At 33.9% G+C, this 18,350-nt stretch overlaps 1 protein-coding gene across 5 annotated transcripts in view; it reads left to right on the forward strand.

Moving 5' to 3' along the window:
* The window catches only part of PHF14 (PHD finger protein 14), a 161,635-nt gene that overhangs the window by 64,389 nt on the left and 78,896 nt on the right, over window positions 1-18,350 (forward strand). For all 5 annotated transcript variants that reach the window (XM_063152135.1, XM_063152126.1, XM_063152141.1 and 2 more), the window contains 2 exons: window positions 3,152-3,202; window positions 3,360-3,481. In XM_063152135.1, the coding sequence (XP_063008205.1) occupies window positions 3,152-3,202; window positions 3,360-3,481 (173 nt within the window). The remainder of the gene's footprint in view (window positions 1-3,151; window positions 3,203-3,359; window positions 3,482-18,350) is intronic.

Consider the following 18,350-nt stretch of genomic DNA (forward strand, 5'->3'; position numbering starts at 1 on the left):
CTGAGTTGTCTGTCCCAAATGGTGGAAGTTTTACAGCTTTTCTACCTTCTACAGTAAAATAAAAAAGCTGCTGGGATAGCACTGGCATTAATTGAGATTTTGCTTGAGTGCTGATAACATGACTTTGCTTTCCCAACTTACTGTTTGAACACTTTGGAAATGCCAGGACAAATTTCATAAAACTGTCTTGCTCCATTTTATGATATAGGGAAATCCTCAATTGAAGGTATCTCTGTAGTATTGAATTGCCAGGTATTGTGATTTTTAAAAAAATCACTGTCTTTATGGGCATCTTTTTCTGGATTAACATCACAAGTTGTGAATATGAACAAGTTTATCTCAGTTGTAATATATGCCATTTAATAGCAAAGTTCCCTTAGCTGCTTTTAAATAACAAAACTTAAATTGTTTATGGCAAGTACATGCAGCACTAATATTTTATATTTGTAATCTCTAATGTTTTTGTTCTGAGTCTGCTAATGACAGAAATTATTAAGAGCAATTTAAAACACAATACTTGAGGCAAACAGCACTGAATAATTCTGAATAAAGTAATCCAGATTTAAATTATTCTTTCCTGCTGACCTGTAAGTTAACTTTAATGACAACATATTTAAAATTACAAACATCAAGTTACTGGAGGGCTGTTGCTGAAAATCAAAGAATATTAAATTTTCAGTTGTTAATTTGATCTTATTTTTCATCTTGAATGCTGGCAATAGTAAAATAGTAAAAAAACCGTAGTAATTATCTGAGTAGAAGCATTGAAAATATTTTTAACTATGGAGGCCCATTTGGGAAAAAAACATAAAACTGCTATTTTGAAAGCATGTAAAATATCCTGCAAATATGTGTACTAAGGTGTTGATTTTAATGTTTGTTTCCTAGTGATTATTGAACAAACTCAAGTATGTTTGAAGGTTTAGAAAGCTGATGAAAGCACAATGAAATATAATTTAATGTGACATTCCTTGTCATGTGCGTCATGCATTATAGAGCAAACAGGTGAAAACCAACATTGTCTTGGCAAATGTGACTAAATTGATTATAAACCTTATGTTTCCATTTTACTGAAGTTTAAATGTGTTTCAATATTCCTTAAAATTGACTTATTAACTTGTAATACTTTCTATTTAGAGACAAAAGTAATATGATTATTACCTAGATTTCCAAATTTTGTGTAAGTTTTCAAGATAGCATTACTCTGATGGTGCAGGGCATGCACTCCTTGTCTCTTGCTGCTTAAACATGAAGAGTGAGGACCTTAGTACTGCCTTCATTGGCATGCACCGTTATACCGACTTCTTTACAATCTTTACACAGCTGCATTCAGGAGGGCATCCATAGCTTAAAATTGTCCAAGTTTGTAAATGTTCTTAGGACTAATTCCAGAGGCTGAAAGGAGTAAAATTGGCAGTTAGTGTGCTGCTGTCTGATCAAACTCCTTTTTTGGCTAGTTTTAACTTGCAGTGACCTTGAATTGTGTAACATGTAGCTGACACATAGCCCATGTTACATTAATACCTCTAATATTACATTGATAAATTCAGTTTTCTGTAGCAAATATTTTTTTCCAAATTTTGGCGCTGCTTATGGCTTGTGGAATGTAGAACACCTCAATTACTAGATGCATAGTAAATATATGTATTAAATAGATAAGGGTTTACATTTTTTTATAAATCACCCTTAGGGAAATATGAAAGAGAATCCAAATGGCAATTAAAGTATTCTAAAGAGCCATGAAATAGACTAGAATTTTCCATTCTGCTACATTCATTGCTACTACAGTGTTAAATCTTGTCTAAAAATCTTCCCAAATAGAATGTTACTAACATACACAGATCAAAATCTGCAGGAGTATAAAGGTGTAGATGTGTTGAAGTGGCAGCTTTATTTGCAGTGTAGCAGTATTTAAATCTGTAAAACAGTTAAAAATAGAGAACTGTCTTCAATTTGAAGCTAGTACAAATCACCTTTAAGGAGGACCCAACAGGAGAAGCATTATACTGTTAGCTTCTTTGGAATTGAATTTATGATTGCTTGTGCTTCTAAACTGGTCTAAGATTTTTTTGATGAGTTGTTTTTTACTTCTTCGGAAGTGAACACCAGCTGCTTCAGAAAAAGTTTTAAGAAACCATAAAGTAGACAGTGCTTTTCTTTATCATATGATAAATTACTTCCTAATGTGGTGATTTTTTCACATAAAAACAAGAATTTTCATGGTTTTTTATGTATTTATGTTATTCGTGTCTGTGTGTCAGACACAAATTTTGGGTTACTGGAATAGTCTCTGATTTCCTTCCACATTCCTTCTAATTTACTTCCCTTTTTGTACAAGAAGGAAAGAGTGATATTGTCAGCTTGTGGCAGTTATATAACACTGGCAGGTTAGTAATGCTGCTGTTTCAAAGATAAAATGTAGTGACTGAACCTGAACTCATGCACGTTGTATGTAGTAACTTCAAAGGTGCTTGTAAACCTTTGGTGCTTACTGGTACAGTCCATGGATACCCCTTGTCCTCCACATTGGTGGTATTAATACTTTTTTTGCCAACTGCAATACTGAAAAAATTTCTGGTTCTTGTGTAGAATCATAAGAAAGATCTGTTGTGTACCAGTCATATGTTGGTATATGCTACAGCTTTATGAGCGTTTGCCATATACCCATTATACTAAGCTTGAAGTTTTAATTCTTGTTGCTCCTCAGAATCTGTAAGGTATTTTGCCTTCCTGTTTTGGTAAAGTTCTTTATTTTTTTTTTTTTTTAGTTTTATCACTTGGCTTCTAAATAGAGCACATTTTAGTGCTCAGTGAGTGATTTTAATTCACTGTTCATATCAATATTCAAATTACTAGTTTTGGGAAGTTTGTGCAAAGTCTGTAAGAGATTTGTAATTCTAGTGACAGTCTTTTTAAAAATAAGACTTACCATACTCAAGTGTTTATATTTACTTTTTGGCTCGTTCTATAGATTTATATTCAAAATGTGAAACTATTGTCCTAAAACTGATTAGTGTAGTTGTCTGGCAGTGGTTCTGTAGCTAATGCTTTAAATTATTTCCTGTGATACGTTTTTGTTGTTAGGAATAATAGATAAATAACAAAAACATTCTGTTACCTAACATTGCATTTTAAATATATTCTCTTCTAGAGAACTAGAGGACGAAAACGAAGCTTTGTGCCTGAAGAAGAAAAAGCTGAGGTTGGAATATAGTGCTTTGTTTCTTTGTTTTTTTAACAATTTCACAAAAAATTAAACTTGGGGCTGAAGTGTTACTTTCCATGCCATAATTGAAAATATTTGCTTTCCTTCCCTCCTTTCCCCTCTATTCCTTTCTTTTTGCCTTCTGCTGTGACAGGAACGTATTCCCAGAGAAAGACGGCAACGACAGTCTGTGATGCAAAAGAAGCCCAAGTCAGAGGATTTAAGGACTGAGTGTGCTACCTGCAAAGGCACTGGAGACAATGAAAATCTAGTCAGGTAGGTTTGATACTCTGACCTTATGGGGAGTTAAAGTCCCATCTTTAACACTTTGTCATGATTAAGATGAAGAAAATGTACTTTTTGAAAACACGATACATTTCCTCCCCTTATTTAGGAGTAACGTTACATTAGAAATACTGACTTGATTCGCTTATTGATCTGCCAAAAACATTTATATTTTAAATAACTAAGATAATCTGGTTTTCTAACACAGGAGAATTAATTTGCTCTCATCAGGGTGAATTGTCAATGTTTTAGAGCAGGTCAGAAAGATAAACCAACATTTTAATGATACTAAAGCTACACGAGCATCCTAAAAGTAATTAAATTAAAATAATCAACAATTTTATGAGCTGAAATGTGGATTGTGAAGAATTTATATTTTTAAAAAGGTATTAATGCTTCCTCCATTAATGCAGATCATGAAAGGGTTTGATAATCATGTTTCTTATCTGAAAAAGAAATGAAAAAAGTCCATTGAATGATGTTTTAGTAGGTGCAGAAATCTAATTAAAGTATAGAATAGCTGCTGTTAAATAGCTACCATTGACCACAACTTCTGCAGATTTTTTATAGCTCACATTGTAGTATCTTTGCAAAGCTATAAAAACTGTTCACAATTCTTGAAAGAAGAATCATGGACCTTATCAATGAGAAAGTGGGTTTAAAATGCATCTACAGAGATTTCATTAGGATGATCTTATAAGTTCAAATTTAAAGAAGTGTATTGTACTTAGGTACTGTATGCTTCAATGAGATTTTTCTGGACAAGTTCTTCTCTTTAGGTCAGATATAATTGTTGCTTTTAACTGGAAGGAGTACTCCAAAATAAGCACTTTAGTTTATTTCTGGGAGTCACAGTTATGAGAAAGGTCAGAGTCACTAATGACATAAGCAAGCAAGACACAGCTTTATAATCAGGATGTGTCACAGGTACAGATGCCTTGTACATGCTCAGAATAGCTGGTTTTAGTATCAACCACAACATATGATTTACCATAGCAGTTGATAAAATTCCAAGGTTGTGTGCCAGAGTGTATTTGTATTTCCAAATTGGAGGCAGAGTGCCTGTGTACAAGCTCATCAGTAACTGTGACTCTCATATACAGACAAGCCACTGCTGCTGGGTAATCTTAGATCCTGCTCAGAACCAGACTGTGAAAGAGAGGGGGGTGTTACAGGGATTGCTCATGCAGTTCCACTGATGAGGACTGGTGGCAGCAGGTTTTTATCTGCCCATGACAAGATAAAGGGCTTTCTTAAGCCCTATGGTTTACAAGAAATAAAAGAGACAGGAAGACTCTTTTGTTGTGGGAAGGAATCTTGGTAAAGCATGTGCTGTGTTTTACTGTGAAAAAGGCAGTGAATTAGTTTTTTTTTTCAAGCTTTTTAAAGAAATGTTAAAAATACCACACTGGAGGACATAAATGATAAGATGACAAAATGGCATGAGGAGCTGTATGTTTAAGTTGTGATTAAAAAATAATGGTAGAAAGAACTGCTGTTTTCCTTACTACAGGAAAAGATTTTAGGAGTCATTTAGATGGGCCAGAAATAAACATATTACATACCAAAACCAACAGGTTCTCTTAAAAATCACCCTCATAGTTAGGCCAAGTAATTACTAAGTACTGAACAGTACTCCTGCATAGGAGAAGGAGTTCATGTTCTAATCCTTTGTTCATAATTCTCTGAAAAATATTTCCTTAAGTCTTACTATTTTCTCTATTAATTTTTAAAAATATTTAAATTAAAACTTCCTTTTCTTCAGATAATATCTATAAATAGCTTGAACTTTGTCCAGTTTAGGTTACCACTGCTTCTAAAGAACTGTGGAGACTTACTTTTGATAATTTCTAAATTATGTTAACTCTGCAGTCTAAGATGTAGGGGAGTGACCCACAGTGTTGCTATGTCAGAGAAAGTTTTCAGAAGCTTCTTTTCTATTGCATCATCACAAAGTGATCTGAGTGACGCTGTGCCTGCACTGGTGCTTTTTCCTCCCTGTTCCATCATGCAGGACTCCTTTGTGGTGGTAGAAATAGTGTTTTAAATGCAAGGTTTTAGGACTCCTTGCAAGCAAGAAATGTTGCGGAGGGAAAACAACGTATTTTTTCAATATCTGTTTGTTTGGCACTATCTGTTAGTAAAGCCCAAAATTTCTCAGATCTTTATTATTATCTTTGGTCTTCACTAAAATTACTGGATTTAATTTTCCCTCTTTCTAACCCATCTATAACTAAGAAAAGGGGGGTTGTGGTTATATTTTACAAGAGATTTTTCTGAATATAAAAGTTCCTCACTAACTTACGCACAAGTATGCAACTGGTGAAACTGCACATTTAGGGAATAGTCTTGAAGAGCCTCCTGTCTTTTTCTGCTGTCTGTTACCACAAACAGGGCTGGTTACTTGACACTTGGGCAGTCTGCTTTTAAAAATTGTAGGTTCTTCTAAAGTTTATTTGGCCCTCACTCCAGATTTGCTGAGTAACAATTAGAGGAAGATAAGGGATTTTTTTCATATTTCAAATAATGCAGCAGAAATTTCTAATTTATAATAATAATTTATTTACCAATGAATTTGGGGTAAAAAATATAATCTAACTAGTTCTTACTGTATGACTGTTGGAATTGTTTTTTAGTCACAATTTCAAGTGCTTCTGAGTAGCATTGGGTGGTTAAGGGATTATTTGCTGTATGTTCAGTGGCTTTATTTAACCTGTTGTTCATATGGTTTAAAACCAATAAATATGAAAGGATTTATCCTTAAAAAGTGCATTTCATTCTGATACATCATGCTTTATTAACTGACTAAATTATGCCTTAGTGATTATAGTGATAAAAATTAGGATATCTTTAATTATAAGCTTTTGTCTAAAACTTATTGATTGACATGTTGCTTTTATTTATGCTAATAGTTTAGCATATATATGTATTATAGACATGTCAAGATAGTGCCTATTTAATCAAGGATATCAGCTAGTATAGGTAGGCTCTTTCAGTATAGTAGCATGCACTAGAACTGAAAGATTAGATTTTGTGGTTTTGTCCACTAGAAAGGATCAGTCTTGTGATACTTATGTGATGGCTTTTTTTTTTTTTAAGAAATTACAGTGAATTTATCTTATAAATTCTTCTATATGTGTCTGTGTAAATTCCGTTGAACTAAGTAAACCTGCAATTTTTATCTTTTACAGGAATAATTAGTGTCAAGATTTACAGATCTAACAGTGAAAAGTTAATTGAAACCACATACTTAAATGAGGCAAAGTTGAATCTGTAACTGTCATTATAAATAAGTGAGAAAGCTATAGCTGTAATTAGAGGAAAGCGTGGATTTTGACTATCTTTTTACTCAAATGACCTGTCACTGAGTTTTGAGAGAAAGAGTAGTAAAAGATGGAGGTTTTAAAATACTTTGTATTTGACACAGATAGGTTTGATATGGGGCAGGCATGAAGATCCAGCACTTTATAAAAAGAGAAAAGAAGTAAATTTTCTGAGAAACTCAGAAAATAATTTTAAAGATTGTTTGTTTTTAGAGCTGACCTTTGCTGTTTGTTTCAGAAGACATTTAGATATGATGCTCCTATTTTCATTTTGTGACTGTTTGAAGTCATATATATGATTTAGACATTTAAAAGGTTTCCTGAGTGCTTAATTACAGTCTTGCTTGAATTGCTTAGAATGATAGATCTTGCAGAGGAATTGCTTTATTTGTAAGTACCTCCTGTTTTGTTTTTTGTTTTTGGTTTTTTTTTTTTTTTTTGGTTTTTTTTTTTTGTTTTTGTTTTGTTGGGTTTTTTTTGTTTGTTTTTTGGTTTTTTTTTTGTCTTAATGAGGCTGTAATTCACTGATGCAAATCTTAAAAAATAGCTCTCCAATAGTTCTCTTTAGAATGTCACCATATTTAGTAGCAACATGGATAAAGAAGTGTCTTTCAGATGGCTCAGTATGTGATAGGGAAAACCTGCCCTCCATATGGTTGCATTGTACAGACAAAGTGCTTCTAGCACAGTATTACTGTATAATCTGCTTTGGGAAAATGAAAAATTAAGATGAACTTCTGTAATTTTAATGTGTAGAATAGTTTTGTAAAGAAGAATCCACAAGCTAATCCAGTTAAAAAATTTTCAAGGGAGGACTTCTGAATGATTTCACTTCTAAAGAAGTGGCCTCTTCTCAAAAAATAATCCAGTTTTCAACTGCTCCTAGTAAAAAAAAATAATGCAGTATCTGTTGTTTGCTTTAAGATATGCTTGAGTGATATTTTGGAATGTAGTGCATTAGATAAAATTGACATCTCAATAGTAGATTTGAGAGAAGCAGAATCATTCTTGTATGGGCCAAAATCAGGTTAAGGAGATCTCTGAGAAATATTCAATTTCTTCATCCAAAAATTTAGAGCAAGCATATTGTAGTACATTATTTTGTGATTTTTGTATTGAGTTTTTCTGCTGTATTGTGAATTAAGTTAGAATTTTCTATTTCATTTGATTTGCAGTAACTGAGGCAGAATTGACTTCAGCATTATAGAGAGAGTACAAAAGATGAAGGTCATGTATTTGAAAGAATAGAAAATAGAATTTGTTGAAAACATAGATTTGAATGCTGGTTATAAAGTATTCAAAAAACATAAATCTGCAAAGGAAATTATCAAGAATGTATGTAGTACTTATTTTTAATGCATATATTTACTAGGAAATAAGCTAAATGTAAAAGTACTTATTTTTTGCAATATACTCTTTTCAAGCAGTCTAATGTGCTGCACATATAGCCACTGTATCAAGGCAGACAGAGAAAGTGAGAAGAAGGAAAGGAAAAAAGAAAATATATGCAGTTTCATATTTACTAAATAAAAAATTATGGAGGAAAATTAACTCTAAGGTTGACTGCAATGAGTTATCCAATCATACTATAACTGAAAAATCTTGTAAAGGTGTGTGACCTCTGTAATTCTGGTGCTACAAATGTATGTATCACAAGTTTAGGATGATAATTTATACTGTGCAAAGGATTGCATGCTCAGCTGCACACAGTGGTCAGCTTTTATTCTGCTTTGACAGAAAGTCTGTTCTAGACAGTCTGTTTTGAATCCTCTGGAGGTATTCTGTCCAAAAATGTCTCTCACCAGATTTCCTTAATTGTATTTGTCTTGTATAGGTTTATCTTCACATTTTTATTTCTTACATTTCCATGCAAAGGAGCATGCCAAACTTCAAGTTAGGGATTTCTTCCTTATTTGTTCAGCTGTTAGTTTTGAATCTCTTCATGCACCAAAGTTTATTCCAGAACAAGTACATTAATTATTCATGACTTTAAATGCATTGCAACGCAATTCACAGTCCATCATAGTGATTGAAAGCCTATTATTTACAGCAGAAGTTCAGGACCACTAATGTAGGGATTAATCACAAGGAAAAGGTTAGTTAAGGCACAGTTTGCAGCAATCTTATGTGTTACAGAGGATTAGAAATGCATTATTTTATTGGAATAAACTAAGGGAATGAAAGAAAATGTAACATTCAGTTGTATAGTTTATTTCTGCTATATCATTTACTGGGATTAATTCTGTGAGTTAACTTTTCTAATTGCTTGACTTACCTGTTAGATCATTTTTTGCATAATTTGTCATTGTATTGCCTTCTGAAAAGTGTTTCTTTTTTATTCTAGATAACAGGGTAGTACATACAATGACAAATGTGCATTTTCTTCACAGAGGACTTCATTCAAACCAAATTTGCATTGCATTGCACTTTCCATAAATTCATATGCTAGGGCAGACATTAAAAAAAACCCTGTAGGCATTCTGAAGCTCTCTTGCCCAGTGCCTACAAGTCAGTCATAGGTCTGGAAATAAAACTTGTACTGCTGTCATTCAGGGCTTCTCTAGAAGCAGACTGCTGGGTGCATTTGGATTTGGGCTGTGCAGCTGCCTGAAGCTGCTCATGCCTGGAACATTTGCAAAAAGTGCATGGCAGACCCTTGGGTTTTCTGTTGATTAGGCATCAGTCCATTTACCTGGTACCTGCTGGATTTCTTCAGTATGCTTGTATGTTGTTTTCCTGAAATGAGACAGCAAAATCTGAATTGAAGCCCAGGTTACTATTTTCCCTTGATTGTTTTGCTGCTTAACTCTTAGGGAAATTTAAACAATGTAAAGAATAGAAGTTCAGGTCTTTTGTTATTGATTATCTTTTGGTGTTTGATATATATTCCATCTCTGGTTTGTTTCTTGATACTGGCCTGCCATGCTTTCTGATCAAATGCAGGTACAGCAAAGGCTGCTGTAAAATTAGAAAGTGATTCCCTTGCATGCTCCACAAAAGGGGTTTTTTAATTTATTTTTGGGGGGGTTATTTAGTGACATTCCCTATTAATACACTGGGAAGAACAGAGGAAAAATGAATATTTGTCTTTCTTCAGTGTTAGGAAAGTTCTAAAACCCTGTTGGGACATTATTGTGATATTTGATGAGGTTTGCTCTCTCCTACTCACTCTTAGAAGTGAGTAGGAGAGATCAATGTGAGCATTCCCAATGGTTTTTCTCCCTATTTTTTTCTGGGCTGTTTACTGATCTGTCAGTCAGACCTTCTTGCAGTTAATACTGGGCTTTAGTCAGCTGAAACTTAGTGACCAGTAGAGTTTTATTCTCCTCAGGTATTAGCGTAATTGTAATTGTAGTTCTTAGTATTGACATTGGAAGTATGTTGGTACAGAAAGCTTCTGTACCAGTGTCATGAGCTTCAGAAATATGCAACAAGATAACCACTTGTAAATAAGAGAATCTTTCTACAAGTTTACTTTGTTTTCCATTAATAAATAATATTTTACCATTTTTTCATTATTAAACTTTTAATATATGATTATCCTTTTTTTCCCTTCAGTTACAGCTGCTTGACAAAGTCTTTACTGCAATCATGGGTTTGTAAATTACAGCTTGAAACTCTATTTCGCAGTTGTAATCTGTTCCCCAGACAGCTATATATCTCAAGATTAAATTTATTATTTTTCTGCTTGCCCTAGGAAATGCACGTATCAGAGACCTTTGCTCCTTTTCTTGTATTCTATAACTACTAGGATTTATAATAATTTATAAAATTAAAAAATACAATATAGAAGTTCCTGGCTATAAGTAATGAGTGAATGCTTTAGATGAAGCAGTCACTGAATGAGCTGTTTTTTCAGAAAATTAAAATAATTTAATGAAGAAGGATGCAAATTTTGAAATTGCAGTTTGTGATGGAAGAGGACAGACTGATGGCTTATCAAATTATTTCCCAGTCTGGTTACCAGTAGTAGGTTATGACTGCACAAATACCTCCCTGGATGGGGTCAGCAGCTTCTTATTTTTGTGGGTATTCTTATGATTTTTTTTGTTACATCACATTGCATCAAATAATTCAGTTCTGTTGGGATTTGAATGTGTCACTTACCTTTTTGTTCTGGCCAACCTGTTTCAGTCACTTTCAGTGCAGCGAGCTTATCCACATCAGAAATTTCATAGTACAGCATGCTCAGAAAGCAAATGTCAAATTCATTACCAATTCAGTAGTTTTGCATTGTTAAACTGAGCCTTGCTTCATAAGCCACAAGACTAAAATTTATAGTTAGGAAATTTATGACATGAGAATTTTCATGTCCAGGTAATAAAATAATGTGGTAGAAGACTGTGGCAGGAGACAATAACCATTTAAATGCTGTGTTGCAGCATCAGTTTTGACTTGTCACAATTAGTGTCAAGTGAGCATCTGTGCAGTCAGTTTTCTGAATTAAATATCTCTTCACAGAACTGTAGTGTAAATTATGGGCTATCTGAGAAGGAAATCTTAATATGCAAAAGAATAATGTTTTCTGTTCCACTTGTGTTTTTTACCATTTTTGTTACTGCTACCCAGTACTTCTCCAAGTCTTTGATCTGTGGTTAGTTACTCTGTGTGGGGTTTTGATAGTAGGTGACCTGCAGTTTGGGTGCAAAACTTCATCTACAGTATTCAAAATTAATTTTGTCTTGGAACAGTGTGAGAGTGGGGGGGTTGTGTGTTTTGGGGTTTTTTGCTTTACCCAAGAAGCTCATATGTGAAAAGCAGCCTAGAGTACAGTGAGCTTAAGGATATTGAGTCACTTTTCTCAGCATTGCCCAGAGCTATTCTTCACATAATTAATATGCATATAATACCATTATATGGTTTTAATTTCATTAGTGGCAATAATTTCATTAATAAATCAATGCAGCACAGTTGCATACAATTTTTTGCTAATTTGGGTGTAAATTAAGAATCTTACATATAGTAGTATTCCCTGAGAGGCTGTAGATAATCTACATGTATTTGGGATATTATTATTGTTTTTCACTTAAGTGTGCTATAGGCTGAGGTATTGCAAAGCTTCTTACTGGAGAAAATAGTTTTAAACAGTTAAAAAAACTAAAAAGAACAATAAAAACCCCATTTAGCCGTAAAGCTTCTTCAGTGTTAGAATATATTTGGTAAACATTGGTTTTTTTGGCAGTGTAAATAACAAGAAAAAAATCTGGTTTTAATATTGAACTTTATTTTGAAATAGCTGAAATAATTTACCTATAAAAGCATCTAAATAGATAATTTGAGAAATGTGACATTAATATCAATGTTCTTATAAAATGTCTGGTTTTTTGGGAAAAGGAATAGAATTGTAGGGTTTATTTCCTGTACTTCAGCATGAATTTGATGTCCACTAGATTTGGTCTACTTGTCTTACCATAGTTCCCTGCTAGTGTGGTCATTGAAGTTACAGATGGAATAATCTAGACTAATGGCTATTACTAAAGTAATACTTTTTCTGTACGCAAAATTTAGGATTTGGTAAAATAGAGTTATATATTTTTCATTTCTTTTTCTGCCTCGTTATTAGTTTTGTTCCTTTCTTTTGCATAATTTGTAATTTTTGTGGATTTTTAAAAATTGATTTTAATTTCTTTCATCTGTGCCATATACAAGGTTGGATTCAGATTTTGCTTTGCTTTCAATTAGTAAAACTGAATCTCGTTTACAACAGCTGAGACTATTACTATTACTTACACTGTGGCATTCCTTAATATTCTTGTCTCAATGAAATTAAATTTTTGCATCTGATTTGCTTCAAACCATTTAAAATACCAAAGACAAGATTCTGTATTAAGATAGGAATTCAGTATCACTGAATATTCCAAGTAGTACTTCATTACCTCGTAACAATCTCAGTCTTCTTGAGATTTTTTTCCTAAATATCTGCCCTTGAATAGATTTTTTCGTATGTTGTCATTTGAATAAGTGTTTTTTGAATATTGTCTTGTGGAATGCAGTTTAAGAATTTTGCCACGCTGTCTTGCGTAAAGTTATAAAGTCACAGATAAATATTTAAGCCTATCACAGATTTCATCTTGAAAAAGGCCTAAAAATTCATTTAATTCTGAGAAGAAAGGATATGGAAAGGATATGCAAGAAAAAAGAAGTAAAGCTCACATTTTCTTCAAGAATATGAAAAAGCTCTTAGCGAAGACTAATATGTTTCTGTTTTTCATATCAGTGGTTGTAACAATGCAAAGGTCAAGTGTAAATTAATGTGCAGTGCTTTGATTAACTAGCTGAGTTCATCCCATTCCTTCCTGCTCCTTTCCTTACCCAATTGTCAGTTAAAGTACATCAGTGTTACTGCACTGCATGTGCACTTACTGCTGAGGAACAGGAGCACTGAATCCCTCTAATTCTGACTTGGACAGATCCCTTGGACATATGATGTGATGTTGTATTAGGGAAACAGTAGGTAAAGTGTAAGCTGACATTGGAATATGGTGTAGTAACTGACTTTTACCATTGCACATAAACAGAGTAATTATTCTAAATCATAGCATCACTTTCAGATGGATAGCCACTAAAATCACTGCACTGTGGTTTCCTGAAAATGCCACAATCCTTCAACTGCCAAATTAAGCCCAGGGAGAACAACCATCGGTAGTGCCTGCACAGTTATGTAGAAGGATGAGCCCTGAACCAAATGAAAAGATATTCTGGAAGAACAGTAACCTTTCCCATGATGTGCACATTTTCCATTACATTTCTGACACAAAATGCTGTGAAATGATTTAATGTTGACATTTTGTTTTGCTGACTTTTTCCTTTCTTATTAAAACGAAACAAAAGTTGGGTTAGGAAAGTAGTGGGAGGGTGGCCAAGCATTTGAATTCTAATACAGAAATCTCTGCTTTAAAGTCAAAACCAAAAGCCCTCTAAATATACATTGTTTCTGATGTTGGATTGTACAAATTGTGGGGGGAAAAGAAATACACTTATCTCTGGCATCAATATTGAACACCTTGATCTGTAAGATTAATTTATGTTACTGCTTTGCAGTTATTACACACCAAGTATGCTAATTCAGTAAAGTATCCTTTCTAATTAACAGTCACAGAAATCTTACACATCAGCTATATAACACAGCACATGCAGCACTGTTATTTCTGCCTGTCATTTTTGATGTATATTGCTAGAAGTGATTGTAGAAGGGAGCAAACCATGGGCAGACATGATACAATGAAGGGTCAACACTTGTCATTTGGAAAAGGATAAAATTTTATTGACTGAGGAAGCAGAGCGCTGCTCTCCATTCATGCTGTACAGGAGCTTGTCTGCATCTAAAGTAATACATGTAAGAATACTCGGACAAAAGAATTACTTGTCTAAAGTGTGGTTCATGCATCCTTTGGCAGCTTTCTGTTTCATGTTTCAGAGCTGATGAAAAGCCTTGCTTGTTTCTAGCACAGTATACAATTTTATCTTTGAAAAACACAGCTTTTGCTTTTGTTTTCTTAAGGATGTGTGAAGTTTTCTTGGCACCTCATTTATTTTGTCCTTCTCCCATCCAATTTCAATGTGTTGGATGATGGTTCTTGTCATTGAAAGTTAATCGGTTTCCATGAGGGGGCATCTGTGTTTATTTTCAGTGACTGCAAAGTCACTGAAAATAAACAGAATTTTGTATATACAGTTAACTTACTTGAAAGAAAATGTGTATGTTGGAATATATTTGTCACATTATTTAATCGTTGACCAAAAAAGCATGCTGACTTTGACAAATTCAAAATAGTCTTAACTTCTGGGAAGAGAACCTCAGTTCATTGTAATTTAAATATTTGTAACTAGAAGTGAAACACGAGCAACTAGCTCTCTCCTTTTCCTGAAAACTAATGTATACATTTGGATTTTAAAAGTAGAATGTGTCTTGGAAAAACTGCATGGCATCTGGTAACACTTCAGGACTTTCTAAAAGCTTCAGCATCCTACATATGCTAAACCAGTTTTGAGGAGTTTGTTTTTGTTTTTGAGAGGAAGCTGAAATGGTAGTGATAGCCAAAGGTGAAAGTGGTACCAATACTTAAAAGTTGAAGAATCACTCAGTTTTAGCATGAGAAGTAAAAACAAATATAATTCAGTGATATTAGTGGACTGATAGTTAAATTATTAAATTCTAAAAAGTATTGTTGTAATAAAGACTAAAATAATTGCAAAAATCCCAATGGCAGTAAGCTACACAATAGAATTTGTTGGCATTTATTTGACCATAATATGTAAACAATAATTTCAGAGCTGTTTCGTGCAAAGGACTATTAAAAATGAAATAGATGTTATGAAATTGTTCTGGCAGCCTCTAGCTGTTTGCTAACAATTTAATACAGCAATAAAAGCTAGCATAGCAGCACCAAAATTGCATAGCAGAAACTTGATTATAATTTGTTAAGAAAATATTGTATGGATTTAAATGCTCACTTCAGTGTAAACTGTGGCCAGAGTTTATCCTTGGGTTTAAAAATCTCATAAATTTGAATAGCTTTTTAAAGTGTTCTTGTTAGTAAAAGTCAGAGACAAATTATGCCTTGTGCTGATGTTGCTGCCTAGGGAAATAGAGGAGAGGAGTTAAATCTTTTATTCTATAAGTATGCCTGTATTAAGCCTTCCCAGGAATCAAAATGGAAGTCTCTTTGGACCTTTTTATATGGACTTCTTAGTTAGGCATTCCCATCTCTGTTCAGTGTTCCAGGTGAATAAAACATAACAGCTAATGGATGGGACTCATGCCTGCATTTTTGCATCCCACTGAAAACATGCTCATTAGCACAACCAAGTCTGAGACTTGTCTCAGACTTGACCCAGACTTGTGGCTTGTACCTGGAGAAAGGCAAATTAAAGAAACAAAAAAATTCATCTCTTAACTCTGTCTTTATGAAATTGTGAGGTCCATTGTAATTGTGAATTTGATTCTCATTTCCTTTTTAGGGCTATTTCTGAGGGAACAGAATCTATATGCATTTCTGAATTGTCTGTCTTGGAACTTGTATAGAAACTCTGACTACATGAGGAGATTTGTGGAAGAATTTTCTGGAAGTAAAATGTGCTTTATAAGTGCTTATTGAACTTGGCACTAAGTTGATGGAATAGAATATTCCATCTGCTGACTTAATTGGCAGGAGTCTGTGCAAGTCCATGGAAATTTTTACTTAGAACCTCAACTGGTTTTGAGACATTTAGGATATTTAAATTATATTTCTATTTAAATTATTTGTATTTCTTGAAGTATTTTTAGAAAAATGGGAAAATATAGAAATGCTGCCCAAGACAGAGCTTCTGGGAAACTGAGAAAAGCAAATAAGACAAAAGAAGGGCAGAGAGTAAATGATTATTGAATGGAGGAGAAACGAGTTTTCAAATCCTGTAAACCTTGAAATCATGAACAAAGATCTGAAAATGCAAAAATTTCACATGAAAGCTAGAAGAGATCCAGTCTAGACCCTGCTGAGGACAGCTTCCTGGCAGTGCATATTCTGTGTTAACACTGCACAACGCAGGAATTGAGAAAAGGAAAAGTTATTTGAGAATGCTACAAAATGGGACAAAAAAGATCAGCCTTGAAAGAGCACAGTTGATTTTTGTACATGTTCAGAAAGAGCAACAAACAGGATTCAGTAACAGCATAAGAAATAGTGACAAGGATAACCTTAGTTGTTTAGCTGTTTGCTTCAGGATTGAAGACCATTTTTTAATAAATGACAGGAGGAGAAAGGAAGTTTTAGATTTTTTCCCCTTGATGAAGCTTTTAACTGCCATAGTGTATGTGAGTTTGTAGAGGGATGTTTAAAAAAATCACTTGAGGAAAAAGTACTTAAATGTCCTCTTTTGAAAGAAAAATGTAATATCTGTTAAGAAATTAAGGTTGCTTGAGTAAAATCAGTACTGCTAGCTTTAGTAGTTTTATTGAGTGATGAGAACAGTAATATTTATTTGAAGTGTGTCTGCATTTTGGAGAGAATGTGCAACTATGGGTATGTAAAAACTGCAAAAGCAGCAGTTTAATGTCTAAAAAAGCTGAGCAGATGAAAAGAGGAAAAATAAAAGTGCTATTTTGTCATAGTAAAAATTGTTTAAATTTACATAAAAACAGCCTGTCTGCTAGTATCTACTGACAGTTCTTTTAATAACACTTGCTGTGAAAAAGAGATAAGAAAACCAGTGGGCTTTTAAAACTCTAGTGGTAATCTTAGTTTTTCACATTAAAGAACAATAAGTAAACTGCAGGACTTCAATTTTCTTTAAATTTGAAAGGTTTTCTAAGTAATTTCTGCTTTTATTAAGAACAGAGTCACAGAATGCTTGAGATTGGAAAAGACCTCTGGAGCTGGTCTTGTCTGAGCCCCCAGATCAAAACAAGTCAGATAGCAGGTTCCTCAGGGCAGGATCTGGTGGGGTTTTGAATATCTCCAAGGATGGAGTCTCTGCAACCTCTCTAGACAACTTGTTCTGTTGCTTGTTCCTCCTCAGAGTGAAAAAAAAAAAACCAAAGCATTCTTATATTTAATAATCTCCTTTATTTCAGTTTTTTGCCTGTGTCTCTTGTCCTATCACTGGGCACCCCTAAGAAGTGTGGCTGTCTTTCCTTCCCCTGACAGGTATTTTAAACACTGAGGAGATTCTTGCTGAGCCTTCCCTTCTCCAGACTAAATAATTTCCAGTCTTAGCCCATTCTTGTGTGACATTTACTCCAGCCAGTCATCTTCATAGTCCCTTTGCTGGACTTATTCCAGTAACTCCATTATGTTTTTTGTACTGGGGACCCTGAAATTGGATGCAGTGTTCTTGGTGTGATTCCACCAGTGCTAAGTCAAAAGAAAAAGTATATTTATTGTCCTTAAAAGTAAACCATTTTAAAAAAACCTGTTATATATAAAAGGTAAAATTTAGTTTGTTATGAAAGAAACATCTTCCTGTAGTCAATATAGGAAGCATTCAGAACACTACTGAAGAACGAGAAAGTAATTTTGCTTATTAAATGCATGTCTTGGGAAAGTCATGTCACAGCTGTAGTTTGTAGTTGTAGTTTAAAAACTGAATTCATTGAGCAATATTCTGGAGAATTATCAATGCTAATGTTTATGGTTTTCCACTGGAAGTTGCATTTTATTTTGAGGTTCCACTATGTAGGTTCGGGTAAGACATCCACAGTTCCACTCCCTTCCTCTGCTCTCTTTGAAAAGTCAATTTTTTAAATGCACTTCTAAATTCACTATATTAGAATATCACCCTAGCAATAGATTTGAGGGATCACCTGTCAAATTGTATTAAAAAAAGCTGTATCACCTAACCTGGCAGCACACTGAGACACCAAACTCAAAAAACTCAACGGGCTTTTTGCCAATTCTGCCAACCCCAGAAAATCATAAATAATGTCGCAGCTAAAATTCCACACTTAGCTAAAAAAGAAGTGCAAAGTACGAGGAGGGAAAATCTGGTGGTGGTGCACTAGAAGGATAAGGTCCCTCATGGGGCATGGAGAACATGAGGGCAGGAGGATTGTCAGC

This window comes from Melospiza melodia, chromosome 1 (genome assembly GCF_035770615.1).
Source record: "Melospiza melodia melodia isolate bMelMel2 chromosome 1, bMelMel2.pri, whole genome shotgun sequence".
In the NCBI taxonomy this organism is placed as follows: Eukaryota; Metazoa; Chordata; class Aves; order Passeriformes; family Passerellidae; genus Melospiza; species Melospiza melodia.